The 16,690-nt window shown below is 38.9% G+C and overlaps 1 protein-coding gene across 2 annotated transcripts in view; it reads left to right on the plus strand.

Annotated features, from left to right (window-relative positions):
* The window catches only part of SRFBP1 (serum response factor binding protein 1), a 47,693-nt gene extending 33,687 nt beyond the window's left edge, over positions 1-14,006 (plus strand). For both annotated transcript variants that reach the window (XM_014055994.2, XM_087715840.1), the window contains 5 exons: positions 7,658-7,729; positions 10,102-10,183; positions 10,774-11,500; positions 12,304-12,338; positions 13,119-14,006. In XM_014055994.2, coding sequence (XP_013911469.2) covers positions 7,658-7,729; positions 10,102-10,183; positions 10,774-11,500; positions 12,304-12,338; positions 13,119-13,297 — 1,095 coding nt within the window. In that variant the 3' untranslated portion in view covers positions 13,298-14,006. The remainder of the gene's footprint in view (positions 1-7,657; positions 7,730-10,101; positions 10,184-10,773; positions 11,501-12,303; positions 12,339-13,118) is intronic.
* Positions 14,007-16,690: the final 2,684 nt, after the last annotated feature.

Genomic DNA, 16,690 nt, shown 5'->3' on the forward strand with positions numbered 1-16,690 from the left:
GCCAACATGAATATATGTTGAGGTGCATGGAACGCTATTACCTTCCCACCAAAGTGATACCTATTTAGTTACATTTGTATGCTTTCAAACTGCTATGTGATCAGGAACTGGGGCGAGTAATGAGATTCACTCCATTGCACAGCACTCGGGTCTTGAACACGGGCTGTGCCGAGTTTTGCAGTTGACAAGTTCAACATATTTAACTCTGAACCATTGTGCTCCCAACCTGCTGAGCCATTGCACCTTAAGATTCTGTTTTTAGATGGTGGTGGTTGTTGTACTATTGTTCGCTGGTTCAGCTCTTTCTCTGTGAAAGTTCCCAATGGGTATTGATAGGGAAGTCCAGCCCTTGGCTGCTATTCTGTAGTGTACTGCAGGGCTTGATACATTCTCCATTCTTTTTCAACATCTATATGAAACCACTGGGTGACATCATCTGTCACTATGGATTGAGGTACATATTGTAGGCTGATGACACCCAACTCTTTATTTCCCCTCTTGTGGACCTAAGTGATACTGTTGCCACCCTTTTTTGGTGTCTGGAGGTGTGGGGTTCTGGATGGGATATAACAGGCTTCGACTGAACCCTGGTAAGATGAAATGGTTTTGGGTACACGGGCATCTGGGGCTTTGTCACCTTTGGTTCTTGATGGGATGACACTGCCCCAGAAAAATCTGTTCTGCAAGTTGAGAGTTCTCGTGGACTCACAACTTCTGTTCAAGGAATAGGTGGTAGTTGCGGGTAGGAGAGCCTTTGCATAACTTTGTGTTGTGTGTCCGTTGCAGCCTTTCCTGGACCAGGATTCTCTTCACTTAGTCTTTCAGTCCCTAGTCATCTCATAATTGGACTATTGCAATGCTCTCTACATGGGGCTACCCTTGAAGAATATTCAGAAGCTATAGTTGGTGCAGAATGTGGCCCTAAGAATGGCCCCTGTGACACCACTGTTCCCCGAGCTACACTGATTACCAGTCTGCTTCTGGGTACAATTCACTGTTTTGGTGATTACCTTTAAAGCCCTTCATGGCATAGGTCCAGGCCACTTGATGCTAGCAGAGGAGGCATACTGCTGGTCCCATCAGTCCAAATATTCCATCTGGCAGGGTTGAAGAGGATGGCCTTTTCTGCTGTTGCTCCTATCCTCTGAAACATCTTGCCGCACAATCTGAGGTTGGCCTCAACTCTCCTATCTTTTTGTAAGGGCCTAAAGAAGTGGCTGTACCAGTCAGCTGGGGCCCTAGTGGGAGATCAGCACAATGGAGATGGTTGATTGAGTAATAACAGATCCCACTTCCTACTAATTCTGCCCCCACCCTCCCCATGTGTCTTTGGTTTTAAGGTTTCATTTTAGCATTTTTTTAAAAACTAAGATGTAACTCTAAGCCACCCAAATTTCCCTATGGTAAGATGGGTAACCAATAAATTTTATAAATAAAATAAAATAACATTGGTATTACAGTAACACTATTTTAAATAACGAGGCGAGAGTTGTCGTTGCAACAGTAACGTTTTTTTCCGGTTTATTTGTAACAGGTCTAGTAACTTGGAGGATTCAGAACGCGGACAGCTCCTGACCAACTGACAGCTCTTTATATACTCGAGCTGTCAGTTGGCCAGCCAATAGACAACCGGCGCATCTCCCTCCAGCTGGCACAGCCAATCGGATGCCGGCTGTTCCAGCCCCTCCCATCAGCTGGCACGGGAGGACGTAACACCCCTTCCCCCCAGATAGCGCATGCGTAGTCCCGCAGATACGCTGGTTGTCTGCACACGCGCTGCGATCTCCTCAGTGCTGGGGCATCTACCGAAGGAGGAGGATGTGTCCTGCTACAGTGACATATCGGAGGGGCTGGACCAGACCCGGAGCCGTGTGGAGTGGGCCGAGGTAGGATTGCATAGCTTAAGGGGCGGAGACACCCGTCAATGTTGTCAGGCCTAGTTGGAGGAGCCGCGGATGGTCGTGGCTGGGTAGGCTGGTCGGCCACAGGGCACGCAGGCCCCGGCTGAGTGGTGCGCCGAACTTCTCATTCGGGTGGACGTAACACACTATAACTGGACATCACGTTAAGAATGAAAAAACCTATGTAGGGTTTCTGACCCCGTTTGGTGCCACAATAACTTACAGTACGTCTCATGATCTTCAAAGCAAGAAGGTGTTGTAGCCAGAGGCTCTTGAAAAAACAGGTTTGCAGCCCTTAGAACTCTTTCAAAATCAAACTTCAATTTTTTTCAGTGATTATGAATTTTGTTTAATCAGTGCAATTTTTAATTAACTTTAAAAATACATTAAATTATCGTTAAAATCTGCACTGGTATACTACTTTTGGTGTATACTCCATCATGTCACTCACGGGCGAACTGTAGTCATTGAACTGAAAAAAGTTTCAAAGCTCTACTAACACCTATTAAGAGAGTATTAATTAGAAGATATAGAGGGACACAAGAATATTCATGAAACCATCTCCTTTTTCAATTTGTGCTGGTAAAGAGGTCTGAATAAAAGTTGTAAAATGTGATCAGATGAACATAATTCCTGTTCTCAGATTTCTTAGATGGATAATGGAAACTGCATTTAGTATATGCATTGTATACAAACTTATCTCAAAATTGTTTGATTTTGAAACAACCATTTCAGATGCTTCAAGATCAGGACATGATTTAAAAACTTTTCAAGGTTGGAAACATTTTACAGCTGTATGCTGTAATTTTATGGAGTTGCCAGAGAATTCTGAGATTCGGTGAATGTTGAACATTACCTCCAAGTGGTTATTGGTTTATTTTTAAATTTTCTAGCATGCTGATATAGCATTGGAGATGGATCGTGTCTCTGGTATTACTGGCTGCAGAATGGCATGCTGGGCAAAATGGCAGGTATTCAAGCAGCACATGATTCCAAAAAACCATTCAGGATTTAGTCTGTGCTGCTTTTGGAAAAGATTTGAAAAACTGCTGTGATTCACCAGCTGCACTTAGATTCTTATTGCTGTTGGATTTTAATAAGTATATCTTACTGCAGTAAGTACTTGTTTTTTTAAAAAGGTTAGTTTTTTTATTGCAATGCATTAAAATTAAAAGTATAGCAGAGTTTTAAAAACTGAAAATGGTGTTAATATAACTGTTTTTCCTTGTTTAGCAATTCATTACCTTATAAAGAAGTGACATTTTAACCTAACTAGTATGTGAACGACTTGGAAGATATTGAGCATATTGAGAAATATTATTGCAATCTATCATAACAGCTTTGTCACAGTAGAATATATTGCCTCATCCTTTATTATTATTTACCTTTGATTAGTGGAGAATGCTGCCTTTTCCAGGCCAGATAAGAAATTATTTCAAAAAGCTATTCTTCAGTGTCTGGAATAATGCCACTTTTCTAATTTTTCAACATTACTCTTTTAACCACTCCTCGTGCATGATAGTCATAATTCTTGACAAACAAGTTCCAAAATATTTGGTACCTAATTTAATGCTACGTTGACATCTTTAACATTTAAAGGTGATTGCATAAAGTTTTTAAAAAGAAAACAGATAAAGGTTTCTCCTGTCTAGTTGTGTCCGCCTCTAACGGTTGATGCTAAGGGAGCTAGCATTGCCTGAAGTTGCTTTTATGGTCATGTGGTCAACATAACTATATGCCAAGGCACAGGGAATGCAGTTATCTTCCCACTGAAGTAGTGCATATTTAACTAGTTGCTTTTCCACACTTTGAACTGCTAGCTTGGCAGAAGCTGGAACAAGGACAGGAGCTCATCCCATCACATGGTGCTTGGGCCTTGAATTGCCAACCTTCTGGTTTATAAGCCAACTGCTAGGTTACCATGCTCCATCCATATGTCTGCTTACATGCATTAAAATACCATTCCAAAAAAATAACAAAGAACCATATTGTATGGGTCAATATCACATTTTTACACCTCCAATAGGAAACATCGATGTCCTTCCTTTTAAATTCATTATTTAGGGAATCCAATAAATTCATATTTAAAAAAATTGATAACTTTAATCGCAAATCTGTTCATATCATTTTAATATTTTTAAGAGTTGGAGCCATTGATAGAGCATTGTTGAAGATTCCAACTCTTTAGATCATATTTAAATTATTCCAAAATGTTCACTTCAAAAAAAACTTCCTGCCCTTTTGATAGAAACATGTTATGGAGTTTATTTTGTCATTTCAATATGAAAGCATCTTGGGCTTTTGAAGTGGTCAAAGTGTCTGGCTCATATTGAGCCATTCAAAGTGCTTGTTGAAAATGCTACACTGTTGTGAACTAAAAGCTCAAATTTAACTTGAAATCAGGAAAAATCCTTAAAATAATAATTACTTACATAATTGGTTTAAAGGCATAATCTCAGCTTCCACCCCTTCTAGTCAAAGGTTTTGCCTCTATAATAAAACTAGATTTTTTTCTAAAGAATTAAATATTAATGAGTATTATTATCAAAACTATTCTGTGCCACAATATGTCCAAAGATTTCTGACAGCTGGTAATCCTGGAAATAAAACACCTTTTACTAGTATATGTTGTTCCAAGCATTTGCTCTGACCGGAAGGCAAATAGATAATAGCTTTACAACATAGCCCATGGAAGATGTTTTAGATTCTTCTATTCATCTTCTTGTTTTATCTGACCATGATGTCTGACATTAACTCTTTGATTTAAAAAGTTTATGGAAGGTATTTTAAAACTGCTTTGTTAGCAAAGGAAGGGAGAGCTTTACTAACAATAGTGTTCTCATAGACATTCAAGTCCCAAAGTGCTTAACCCAAAGTCATTAAGTTTGGCCACTCGCAAATCAATAGTCAATAGAGCTCTTTTACCATTTCTCTAATTTGGCATCACACCATCATTTATTCTCATCCTGTCTACAGTTCTACATTTTGAAAGTTCCTTGCTTAGTCTCCTAAGTTCTTATGAAGCAAGTCAATATGTTTTTTGCAAATGTCTTTAAAATACAATGTCTCCAAGCTTGTTATATGTTGCATATAATTCTTGGAAAGTACCCTGTTTGAATATGTTTACATATTTTCCGTTGTCAAAATGCAACATAGCCAAATGCAGGTCAAAGCATCTGAAAAAGTTTAATATAGCAGGGAAAAAGCATTGCTAATTGTGAAAGCCATTAAGCTGAAAGTGATGTCTGCTTTACTAGTAGAATAGTAGTGTTCTGTGTTAATATTTAGCAACACAATTTAATGCAGTCTTAGCAAAAGTACAGGAAGAAACTTTACCCAGATTGACAGGAAGATGTTATAGGTGATCCTAGTGGGTAGCCTCCATATTGTTTTAATAATGGTACTCTGTACTACCTCAAAAATTCTATGGAAGAGAAAGCTGACACTACAAGTCAAATGGCATACTGCTAGAATATTTAAGAGCAGCTGTAGATGGAGCACTATAACCCAGAAGACAACCTAGGAGAATATTTTTTACTAAATAATCTTTATGCCTACTTCTAATATGTGCCACAAGATATGTTAAGTAGACTTTTTGAAAAACTGTTAGTCTGGGGAAGAATTTGTTGTTTGCAAAGCTGTAAAAGCAACTGTTATAGTTTTGTAAAACCTTTTCAGATAAAATTCATAATTATCACAGAATTAGCTTTCCCATAAAAAAAATTCTATTGAGAGCCTAATGTAAAAATATAAATGGAGATACTATAGAAAGGTAGTCAAAAAACAGTGATCCCCAACCTTTGTAGTTTAGCAGCCCGGCTGTGGGGAGGGAATAGGGTAACCTGGCTGTTTGAGGTGGACTAGTGCACATGTGCTTGCACACACACCTCCACTCACACAAGACAGAAGAGAAGCCTTTGGGGTGTGGTTTCGCGCTCCTTCAGGCTCCTCTGTGCCAAAAGCTGAGACCTAAAGCAGTGCAAGATTCCTCCCCCAAAGCCTTTTGTCCATTTGCAAAACCTTTTGGTGTGGAAAAGAGAAGCCTTTGGGGGCGTGGTCTCATGTGTCTTCAGACTCACTGAGGCTGCCCAACGCTCCAAAAATGGATCAGGTGTCCTGCGTAGGCAGCCTCAGTGAGTCAGCAAGCTGAACAGGTTGCACTCGTCCCACTCAGCCTCTGATCTCACAGTTCCACAGGAGCAGGCCGCTTGGTGGCCCAACTGCCCGACCGATGGGGAGAAGGAAGCAGGCCACAAGGACAGTTCTACTCACTCAAGAGAGAAGCCTTTGGGGTGCCACTCATGCAAGTGGAGCTGCATGTATGCATTGACCCTCCTCTCATGCAGCCCAATTCTGAATAGATCATAGCCTGGGGGTAAGGGACCCCTGGTTAAAAGAACTAGCAGAAGACACTGTCTATTTTTTTTGGCTTGGTTTTGTTTTTTAGAATTATTGTCCCTAATGTTGTATCTGTGGTCTCATGCCTTTGTGTCAGCATGCCTAACTCCTACCTGGCATTTCTGCTATCCACTACCCCAGTAACTGTTACAGGTCATCAGGAGTGGATAAAGGTGCGGCCGAGCGTGTCCAAAGGCACAGAGAGGAGATCCCGGCTGCCCCTTCCGAGCAGAGCAGAGCTGTGGTCAGATCTCTCTCTCCCCACCCGAGCAGGCTTCTTGCGGGTCCCGAGCCTTCCAGCCCATGGCTCATCTGGCCAGTTTAGGTGCCCCAGAAGAACAGCAGCAGCGGGAGCCACAACAGGAAGGGCAGTAGTGACAGGCCCACCACCGCAGTCACTCCCAAGCCAGCCAGAAGTGGCACTGTGACAGACGCCAGGGATAAGGGGGTGGCGGTGGCAAGGGCAAGCCAGGGCTTCCCTCCCTCCCCACCTGAGCGGGCTACTTGCGTGGCTTCAGCTCGCGGCATAGATGTGGATCCGTGGGCTGGAGTGCCTGGCCGGCTCAGGTGCCCCAGAAGAGCTGGCTGGTCCCCGCGCAGCCCCAGAAGAGCAGCAGCAGCAGCCACAGGGGGAAGGGCAGGAGCGACTGGGCAGCCACTGCAACTGCAGGTAGCTCGCCTCCTCGCCAGCAGTTCCTCTTCCAGCGTCTTGGCTGGAAGTGGCAGCTGCTGGGGAAGGAGCAGCAGGCAGGGCAGCCAGCCTTCCAGCAAATGATGCCCTGCTGCCACATGTGCCCAAACCGACCAGATGCTCCGGACCGCGGATCTTCATCAGGGCCAAAAATGTTTGTGCGTGCTCCCGTTTTGGCACTTGGCCTAGCATATCAGCACCTGGTCTAAAATGTAAGCTTTACTTTGTAAACAAGCACAATTATGTTTACTTTCACTAGTTGCACTAAACTAGGCAGGGTCTATTCTTGAATCCTGTTTCATCTGAGCCAATTCTATTTACTTCTCCATTATCATTCTACAAGAAAGGACCTGAATTTTTTCGAATGTAATATGTATTTTATTTGCAATGAATTACATTGCTTGAATTTCTGCGAGTTGTTAGTTTGAAAAGTAGGAAATAATTGTAACAAATAATTACTGGTTTTTTGTGGTTTTTCTTTTGCTTTCATAATTTTTACTTCATTTTTTGTGTCTGTACTTATGTTTAACTATTTACTCTATTGACTGCTCCCCCCTGAACAAAAAAAAAAAAGAAAAAAAAGTGACATTTGTGTTGCTTGTTTCTTGCACCGAAACTACTCCCAGAAATGCATGGAGGAAGTAACCACTTCTGTTATATTTTCTAGGAAATAAAACTTGATCAGGTTACCAAATCAGCACTTGGGAGAGAAATTGACTTTGCGGTTATCTGTAAAAAGGTATGATGCTTTCAACTTTTCTTAAAAGTTGTATTTTTGTTTGTAAAGTCTCTTTCTAGCAACAATATATTAACACATTTGTTTAAAAACCGAGCAATGTATCACAGTACATTCAATCTCAATGCACTTTTTCAATGAGCATTAAAGCGAACTGTTTGTCAAGTGATTTCAGAAATGTAGGAATGCAGTCTCACAAACAGTATTGTTTTATGGATTAAGATTCTTAACTTGGGAAATTTATTTTGTTATTTTTCAAATGCTTTGAAAAATGTTGGCATTTTTTAATGCATTAACCAAACACGTGATTACTTAAATAAACTCTTTACATTCTTTTCTTTAAAAGAAATGTATATATAATCCTGAAGCCATTAAATGAATGAATAAATAAATAAATAGCCAAGTCTTTGTGGCTTAGCAGCTCTTACTGAGTTAATGTAATCTTTGATATTGTACATACACTTTATATTGTATGAACATGGAATTCTATCACAGGTGTGGGTTTTGCTTTGTACTTGTATATTTGCATCTAAAATACTTGCAATATGAAGATGAAGCTTTCACTGGGGGACTTGGTTTTGTTTTGTTTTGCTGTTTGTGCTTTTAATTCTACACACTTTTAGGGCAATACCATTACTTAGTTAGTGTTTTTCAAACTTGTCAACTTTAAGATGTGTGGACTTCGACTCCCAGCCAGCTCCCAATGCTACTCAGAGTTCCCTGGATGTCAAAGTAATAATATCTAAATATTCTTTTTCCACAAATACAAGATTAGTATTTTAGATATAGGTATTACAGATTTTAAAGAGCTCTTTGATCTTGGCTGAAGTGGAAACGACTGTGGATGTATAAAACCACAGTTTCCTGATAAATTTCCATGGCAAACAGATGTGAACTTTAAACAGAAATAGCTGTGATTACTTTGGGAACATTGGTGATGAGAGAATGTTACATGGAAGTGTAAAATTTGCCTGCTATGACTAATTCTGTTCCAGTAAGGTACGTGAATACATCCTCTGAACCTCAGAAAATGTGTATATTTGAATTGTGCTCTTAAAATATTTTCAGAGCAGTGGAATTTTTTTTGCCTAATTAGTGTCTCCTCTCATGCCAAAGAATATATCTTTTAGCAAAACTAGTTCAAGAAAAAGTTAGTTATAAATATTCCTGTCTTGGATTTCTATTTAAATGGAACAATACTTAACTTGAATGTTTTGTTTTTTTATAGTCTATAGTTTCATTATATATTTTATTTACTATATAGTCTATAGTTTCACTATGATCATAAGCTCAGATTCCCTGAGTGTGTCAATTCTGTTGATGATCATCTCATCTGCATATAAACCTTTTGATGAAGCTGCATGAATATTTCCCTTGCCATAACCTGCAAGATGTCCACGTCAACTTGCCCAAGTAGGAGAAATTTCCCCATTTTATATATCCTGCTCCGGCTATGGACAGCCACTGATGGCCTTGAAAAAACACTGCAGTGATAGTTACAAGGATATGTTTTAAGTCAAGAAAATGAAGGCACTAGGAAGAAAATTAAACAGATTGCACCTTTAATTCCCTGGGGTATAGGAGGGAAAGGGAAGGGAAAACATAATTAGCCTTTCAAGATTCTGTTACTGCAACCTATAAGAATAATCTGAAACCCAAGAGCTTATTAGACAATGCTTGGATTGTGAGCAATTATTATTATTTGATGCATGCATAGTGTTAGAAAATATTTCTTTAACCCCAGACATGGACAAAATCCATGCAACACAATATCTTTGTGACCCCAGTACAAATAGCTAATACAAATACAAAGAAATTATTTCAAGGAGCTTTTGTCTGTTGTGGTGATGTTCTTGAATAGATGTCAGGATTCTTTTCAGTTGAGTTTCAGGGAGAGACATAGAACCAAAACGCTTCACATTTCTAGTTGACGTCTGACAAAGCCAGAATAAAGATAGTGGCTCAGTGGCTTAATGATGCTGGAGATGGTGTTTGCTCCAGTGGTTTGAGTCCTAGCACTGCACAGCAGTGTGAGCTCCTGTCACTCTTCTCAGTCTCTGCCTACCTAGCAGTTAGAAAGCATGTTACATGTGAGCAGATAAATAGGTACCATGTCGATGGGGAGAGGAGCTGGTGCTTCATGTGGATGGTTAGAATCCTGCTGGTGCCGGTTGCAAAGCCCTTTTGCAAGGTGGTTTCAGTGGAGGGAAAGAGACTCAGATGATACTTGAGAAAAGCCGCTCATCTTAATGTTGAGCTTCGCAATACACCCTTGTTTCAAGGAATATTCTTGCAGAATGAATGACCTCTTTCTGTATTTTTCTGTTTTGTTACTATATTCTCAATCAACATAATTTTTCATTTTCCCAATATAGCCCAGTTCAACAGCAAGAGACAGAGCAATTGCTAGATTGGCATCTCATCCATTACTGAAGACCAAAATTGCTAATATTAAAGGTAAGCAGAATTCACTCCAACTCATCTTGTACAAGATTGTTTTCTAAATTTGCAGTCTCTTACTTGAATATATCTTAAACCATACAGCAATATGTCTATATGTTATTAGCCTTCAAAGAAGATTTATAGTTGCCATGCAGTTTAAATATTTTTCTATTCTGTTCACCTGTAGGAAAGGCGGAAGAACTCCAGAATCACCAAGAAAATTAGCTGATGCCCCAACTTCATATAATCCAAATAGTTGCAGTGTTTTGTGTAAAAATAAAGCTGCTTTAAGTAGTGCATAATGTTGCATGTATATCTTCTAGTAGAAGATTAATAAACTATAAAACTTTTAATTAACATTCTTACTCTTCCTTGTGAAACTAGAAACTAATGAAAAGAACCAAGGATTCTGAAATCCCTAATAATACTGTGAATGTAACACAGTACAAAAGACATATAGTTCATTAAATAAAGATTTTGGAGAGCTGTAAACTACTTACACTTGTAGATAGCAGGGTTGTTTTAATAACTTCTTTACCATTGCTGTGCTTATATACAAGTTGTTGCTTTTAAAAAAAAATCAAACCTGGGTTTCTTTTTCCTAGCTGCGGTGGAAGACTTTAAAAATGCAAGACAGAAGCCAGCTAGAGCTATTTCTTCAACGGAACAAAAACTGGAAGAGCAGCTTAATAAGCATCCTGAGGAGACCCAGCATTCTGTTAGTAGCGAAATACTTAAACAAGCTGAATCGCAAGATAAAACAAAGGCGATTGAAAAAGCACAAATTGATAAGGGGGAAAAACATATTTTTGAGAGTAGAGTACAGAAAATGGCAGATAATATGAAAAAATGTCTCTCACTCACTTCTGCTGTGCCTGACACAGAAAATGACAAATTAATCCATCAGGATCAAATTGGAAACTCCGAATATTCACAAGAAAAAGTACATTTGAATGACATTGTGAACAAGACAGTAGGTGACTCTGATGAAGATATGGATAAAAGTGAGGACATTAGAAAGGAGGAACGTTTTGATGACAGTACAGAAGAGAGGTTCTATAATCAGTCTTCCGGCACTGATGAAAGTAACAACAATGATGATTTCTTCATTGGCAAAGTAAAGAGAATGAAAAAAAGGAGAGCGGCTAATGCTTCACAACCTACAAAACAAAAAATTAAAGCTATGCCACTAAAAAACCCAAAGGATCCACAATGTGACAGGCTATTAGACCAAAATTCAAAAGACAGCAACCAGAGTTCAAAAGCAGGGAAGCTAGAATCTGTGTTTTATCATTCATTGTCCAACAACAAAGAACCTAGAATTGTGAGAAGGTAGGTTTTGGACTGAAAATCTGATCAATGATTTGTTGAAACTGTGTTCAAAAATGTTCAAACAATAGTTTAAAAACAATTTAGTTTTTTCTGATAATGAAATGGAAGATAATAGTGTCCTCCTCAATCTTAAGAATCAAACACAAGACCTAGAGGTTTCCCCCATCTCTTCAATGTAGCATGTAGCAAAAACAAATTATGCCCTTGGGACAAAAGTAAAATTCCTTTATTTTCGTTGGGACTGAATTTGTGTACCGAGTCCCTGGAGAGGAAACAGAAGGGTTATAGTGGGAAGACAGATTCTAGTTAGGCCCAATAAACATAGCATTAAGGAGCTACTATCAAAGAAACATGTCATTAAATGCATGCCTGTAATTTATGTGCTGCATATTTCAAGGTAAAAAAGCTCTGCCTGGAGTTGTGTTTTTGTGTTCTATGTTTTCCCCCCCCATAACAAAGTAAAACTGCATCAATTCTCTAAGCTCGGCTATGTGTTTCCACTACTGTCTGCCTTACATGATCCCTTCCTAGTTATTGAGTCAGTTTTCATATTGAAGGTTATTCAGAGAAACTGGATCTTATTAGCACCCATTAACAGATTAAGAAGAATCTAGCTTAATTATAGGAAACATTATAGAAATTAAGTCATATTTGGCTTAGCTTGGCCATGCAAACACACTTATGTAAATAATTTATGCATTTAGGTATGTACATTAGATTCATTTTTTTATTCACTAGTAGTGTGTTCTTTGCTTGAAATTATCGTCTTTTTTCAATGTTAACTCTTGTATTTTTTATTTTAGGAATATTAGAGGCCATTATATGAGAGACAGGGCAAGTAAGTGAGAATACTAAAGTAATATTCTTGACATTTGTTTGGACTCGCGGACAATGAAATCTAGCTTTGCCTTAACTATATAGTTAATGTTTTTATTCATCATGGACTTTGATTTTTTTAAGTATTGGTATGTTTAACAGTCTAAAACCTGGGATGTGTTTAACAATATTAACGTTGTTTCTGCTTAATAAATATGAATTTATGTGGTTTACCATCAATTTATAATATAGCATAATGTATAGTATGTGAAAAGTTACTTATACTTTCAGTCAATTAATCCATTTTTATTGGGTCATAGACAGCAAATGAAACAAGAATATAACAATTAGGATAAAAACAAAAACAGTTCTGAAGTATCTAAGAAGACTCAGAAAAAAATGGCATACCTTACAAACTGTGTAACAGTACTTAGTCATAATCAAGGAAATAAAATCTGATTTGTCTGACAATAACAAATTAAGATAAAAGAAATCTGAACAGCCGGGGTATTAAGTAAAGAATGGAGCTGATAATAGTTGGGTGTCTGTGCAGGGAGGACAGTATAAAATAATGTATTTCATTGTCTCAATTATTTCTCCACCACATTGACAGTCTCTATTCAAAGGAGATCTTTCAGAATCTCCCTTCAATAAAGCCTGTTGGAAACGACATTGAATTTCTCCAAGGATAAAACACTTCTAAATTTTGAAATTATTATGCAACTAAGATTGAGTGCATAACTGATTGAGTAAATAACTGATTGAGTTACTTACACTTTATTGTTTGTTAATTTTTGGACAGTTTTTGAAAAAAATCACCCACAGAAACGGATGTCTAAAAGTTCGGCAGTGAAACATACTATTGAGAGGAAGCCTCCACAGCAACCCCTTCATCCATCATGGGAAGCAAGCAGAAAAATGCGAGAGCAAATATCTCAAATTACAGCATTCCAAGGGAAGAAAATTAAATTTGAAGATTAGAATTTTTTTTTAAGATTGAATCGCTGATTTTTTTATTTTTATTTTATTTTTTGCAGTGTTACACATTGACAGTCCTGCAGAAAGTATGTGAAGCGGTATAAGCTAAAAAAATTTACTTTGAGGAAAAATAATTTTTCACTGCACAACATTCTGTTTTGACATTGACACTTTTTCTCAATCATATTTTTTGTTTAACTTATAGAGATTTTGCATAAAAAGATCAGTGGATTGATTCTGGTCTGTTGACATGTATAGAAATTTTTCGTGGAGAATATTTTGAATATTGAAGGTTGATTTTGATTGCAAGATTGATTTTATGGTTGTTTGTTTGTTTACTTTTGCCATTTAGCCCCTACTCAACTGCTTCTTTCCTGTGATTATGAATATGAAACAGAAACATGAATGCAGTCTGCAGAATAACTGATGAATCTTATGAAAGTATACTAGTGCCTTTGAAATATTATGTTATAATAAATCTATAGTTTAAAATACCACATTGCTTTATTTATGGCATGAAATGTAGCCTTTCTGTTTACTTTCTATTTCCTGAACAAGCTGAATGAATAAATGTGATGGCCTGATTAAGCACCATAAACTTTAAAACTAGAGTGTGCTTGAACGAATATTTGTGGAATATTCAGAAAAGGATTCTTCTAAACAAATATAGTTGATATAAAACCATAATAAAAATTGAAATGGAACATGACAATGGCTACGTGCTTTTATTTGGCCTTTCAATATTTTGAGAATATAAAAGTATTTGCATTTAAAAATATTACCTCTACTTTTCTAAAATTGATTATGGAACTGTAGGCTTTAGTTGTTCCTTACATTTGTTGCAACTACCCATATTTCCCCCAAAATAAGTCTGAGTCTTATTTTCTTTTGGACCTCAAAATAAGCACTAAGGCTTATTTTTTGGGGGGGTGTATTTTTTCATATATGAAAGACCCACTTCTGCTTGCTCACGGCAGGGTAGGAGGCCACGTGGCGCACCAGTGCCACTGTCACAAGGCAGGGAGAGTGGAGCTTTTCCATGCGCCCCGCACCAGTTTACCTCAGGGCCTCTGCAGTCAGACCACTTCCGCCCTGACATCTGTCGTGTCTCGCAGCAGTAGCTCCAGCAGGCCCATTCAACAGGAACCTGTGTGACTGTTGGCTCACTACTTCTGCACGGCTGCAACTAAGCAGGAGGCCAAATACCACACTGGTGCTGCAGCTACAAGGCAAGGTGGCAGAGTGGAGCTGCCCCACACCTCAGGGCCCCCGCAGCCAAGCCATTCACACCGTGACACTTGCCTCATCTTTCGACCACAGCACCAACAAACCACTCGGGCTCCTGATCTGTTGTGGCTGTGAGCAAGCAGCAGAAGTGGGCCAGCGGCCACATGGGCTCTTGCTACACATGGCTGCTGGTGCTGCGGCCATGAGGCAGGTGTCAGGGCATGGATGGTTTGGATGTGGGAGTTCTGAGGAAACCGGTGTGGGGCACATAGGGTAGCTCAACCTCCCCCCTTGCCTTGTGACCATGGCATTGCAAGCAGCCAGATGAAATAGCCGACTGGCCGGCTTCATAGGCTCTTAAGTATGGCTTCTTTTGGGGGTAGGGCTTATCTTATCTGCATGTGTAAAAATATTCTAGGGCTTATTTTCAGAATAGATTTTGTTTTTTAGAGAACAGATATTAAATAATATTTATTACACAACTATTAAGGGAGTAAGGAAGTAATCCTAAATGTTAGGTCACTGGTTTACATTATTTGAAATATATTTAGAAAGGCTTCCTGTAGAAGGGCTATATAATAACTAGTTTGCTTCCAGTAGCTGGTTACTATAATTTTAACCTTTATTCTCCTTTATTTTCTTAAATTTGGTATTATACATTGTTATCTTTTACACTCTTACTTTTATATTAAGTAAAACATAAATGGAAATTGGAGTATATTTTTTAATTTTTTATGTGAAACAAATTTGAAAATGCTGCATGCTATGTGTAATTTGCAGATTATTAAGGTGGTGTACTTTTTATGTAATTGGTGATTAAACTTGTTGTTGTTGCTTTTTAAGGTGCCTAACAGCTCAACATGTTTTGTCGCCTGGGCCTAAATTTTTGAAGGCCTTAATATGTTGAAAAAGGATTGCAGTGAGCAGGAACAGATTGAGGAACAGAACAGAAAGAGAACTGTGCCTCAATTGAGCAAACACAGGCATTGCCCTATGTTGGACCTTTCAGTGACAAGTGAACAGAAGCGGAAAATGCTTGGTTGTAGGCCTCCTGCTATAAATTGGGACTAATGCTGTTGAATTGGGTCTCTGCCTTTATTTTGTACTAATGAGCTGCTTGGCAGCAGGCAGTATAATACAAGTTGTTTACACCACTGGAGAAGGCCATGATGTGCCTTTGCTGGTGGAGGTGGCTATGGAAGATTAGGTATCAACAGATATCCCTGAGGAGTGCACCTTGAGGTACTGGATGCTTTCACAACCAACCCCTATGGTCTCCTAGATGTTGAGGTGAGCCTTATTGCTGGTTTAGTTTGTGTCTGCAAGGCAATCTCCATTTAGAGCTATAGCTATTTTACCACCATTATGAAGAGTTATTTTGGAGAAATAACTTTTCTATTCCGCATTCTAGAACCCTGTATTCTACCTGTATTCTTCTCAGACTTATTAGAGGCTTTGGATTTTGGCGGCAGCTGCTGCTACAGAATACCAGATTGGGGAACATGGAACATGCTGCTACAGAATATCTTTTGGGGAACATGGTTTTGTTTTCTATTCCACATTCTGGAGCCCTCTTTTCTACCCCAATTCCCAGCCTTGTTTTAAGAGGCTTGGGATTTTGGCGGCTGCTGCTGCTGCTACAAAATACCAGATTGGTGTGGTATAAATCAAGAATTCTAGAATGGGTAGTAGAATAGCTATGGTTGGCTATACTCTGGTGGCTTTCAGAGACACTCTCCACTGCATCCTGCCTCTCACTTTGGGCTCTAGAGCTTGTTATGGGTTAATAGACATGTAGTTGGATCTAGGAGGGGGGTCCCACAAACACTGAAAAAAGAGGTGGTCTTCTCCCTCCCCAAAATAATCTTGCTAGACCTGACTATATTGGGTAATCTTCATCCTCTCTTCTATTGAGAAGGTAGTTGTGCCGCAAATTATCTGGACCCCTATCACAGGTTGCAGGCTTAGGTATAAGACCGAGACAGAATTGATCACAATTGTGGATAACCTCTGGTAGAAGGATGGAGATGATGTGTCCATCCATATTATTTTTGACCCCTCATTGGCTTTCAGTATTATGATGGTATCAGGTGATTAAGAATGGTCCCAACTAGAATTTATGGCAACGAAAAATGTATCCCAGAAATTCTTCTTTGTGGAATTCCTCAT

The sequence above is a fragment of the Thamnophis sirtalis genome, unplaced genomic scaffold (genome assembly GCF_051295495.1).
Source record: "Thamnophis sirtalis isolate CommonGarterSnake01/CBP01778 unplaced genomic scaffold, rThaSir2_p1.2 scaffold_5, whole genome shotgun sequence".
Lineage (NCBI taxonomy): Eukaryota > Metazoa > Chordata > Lepidosauria > Squamata > Natricidae > Thamnophis > Thamnophis sirtalis.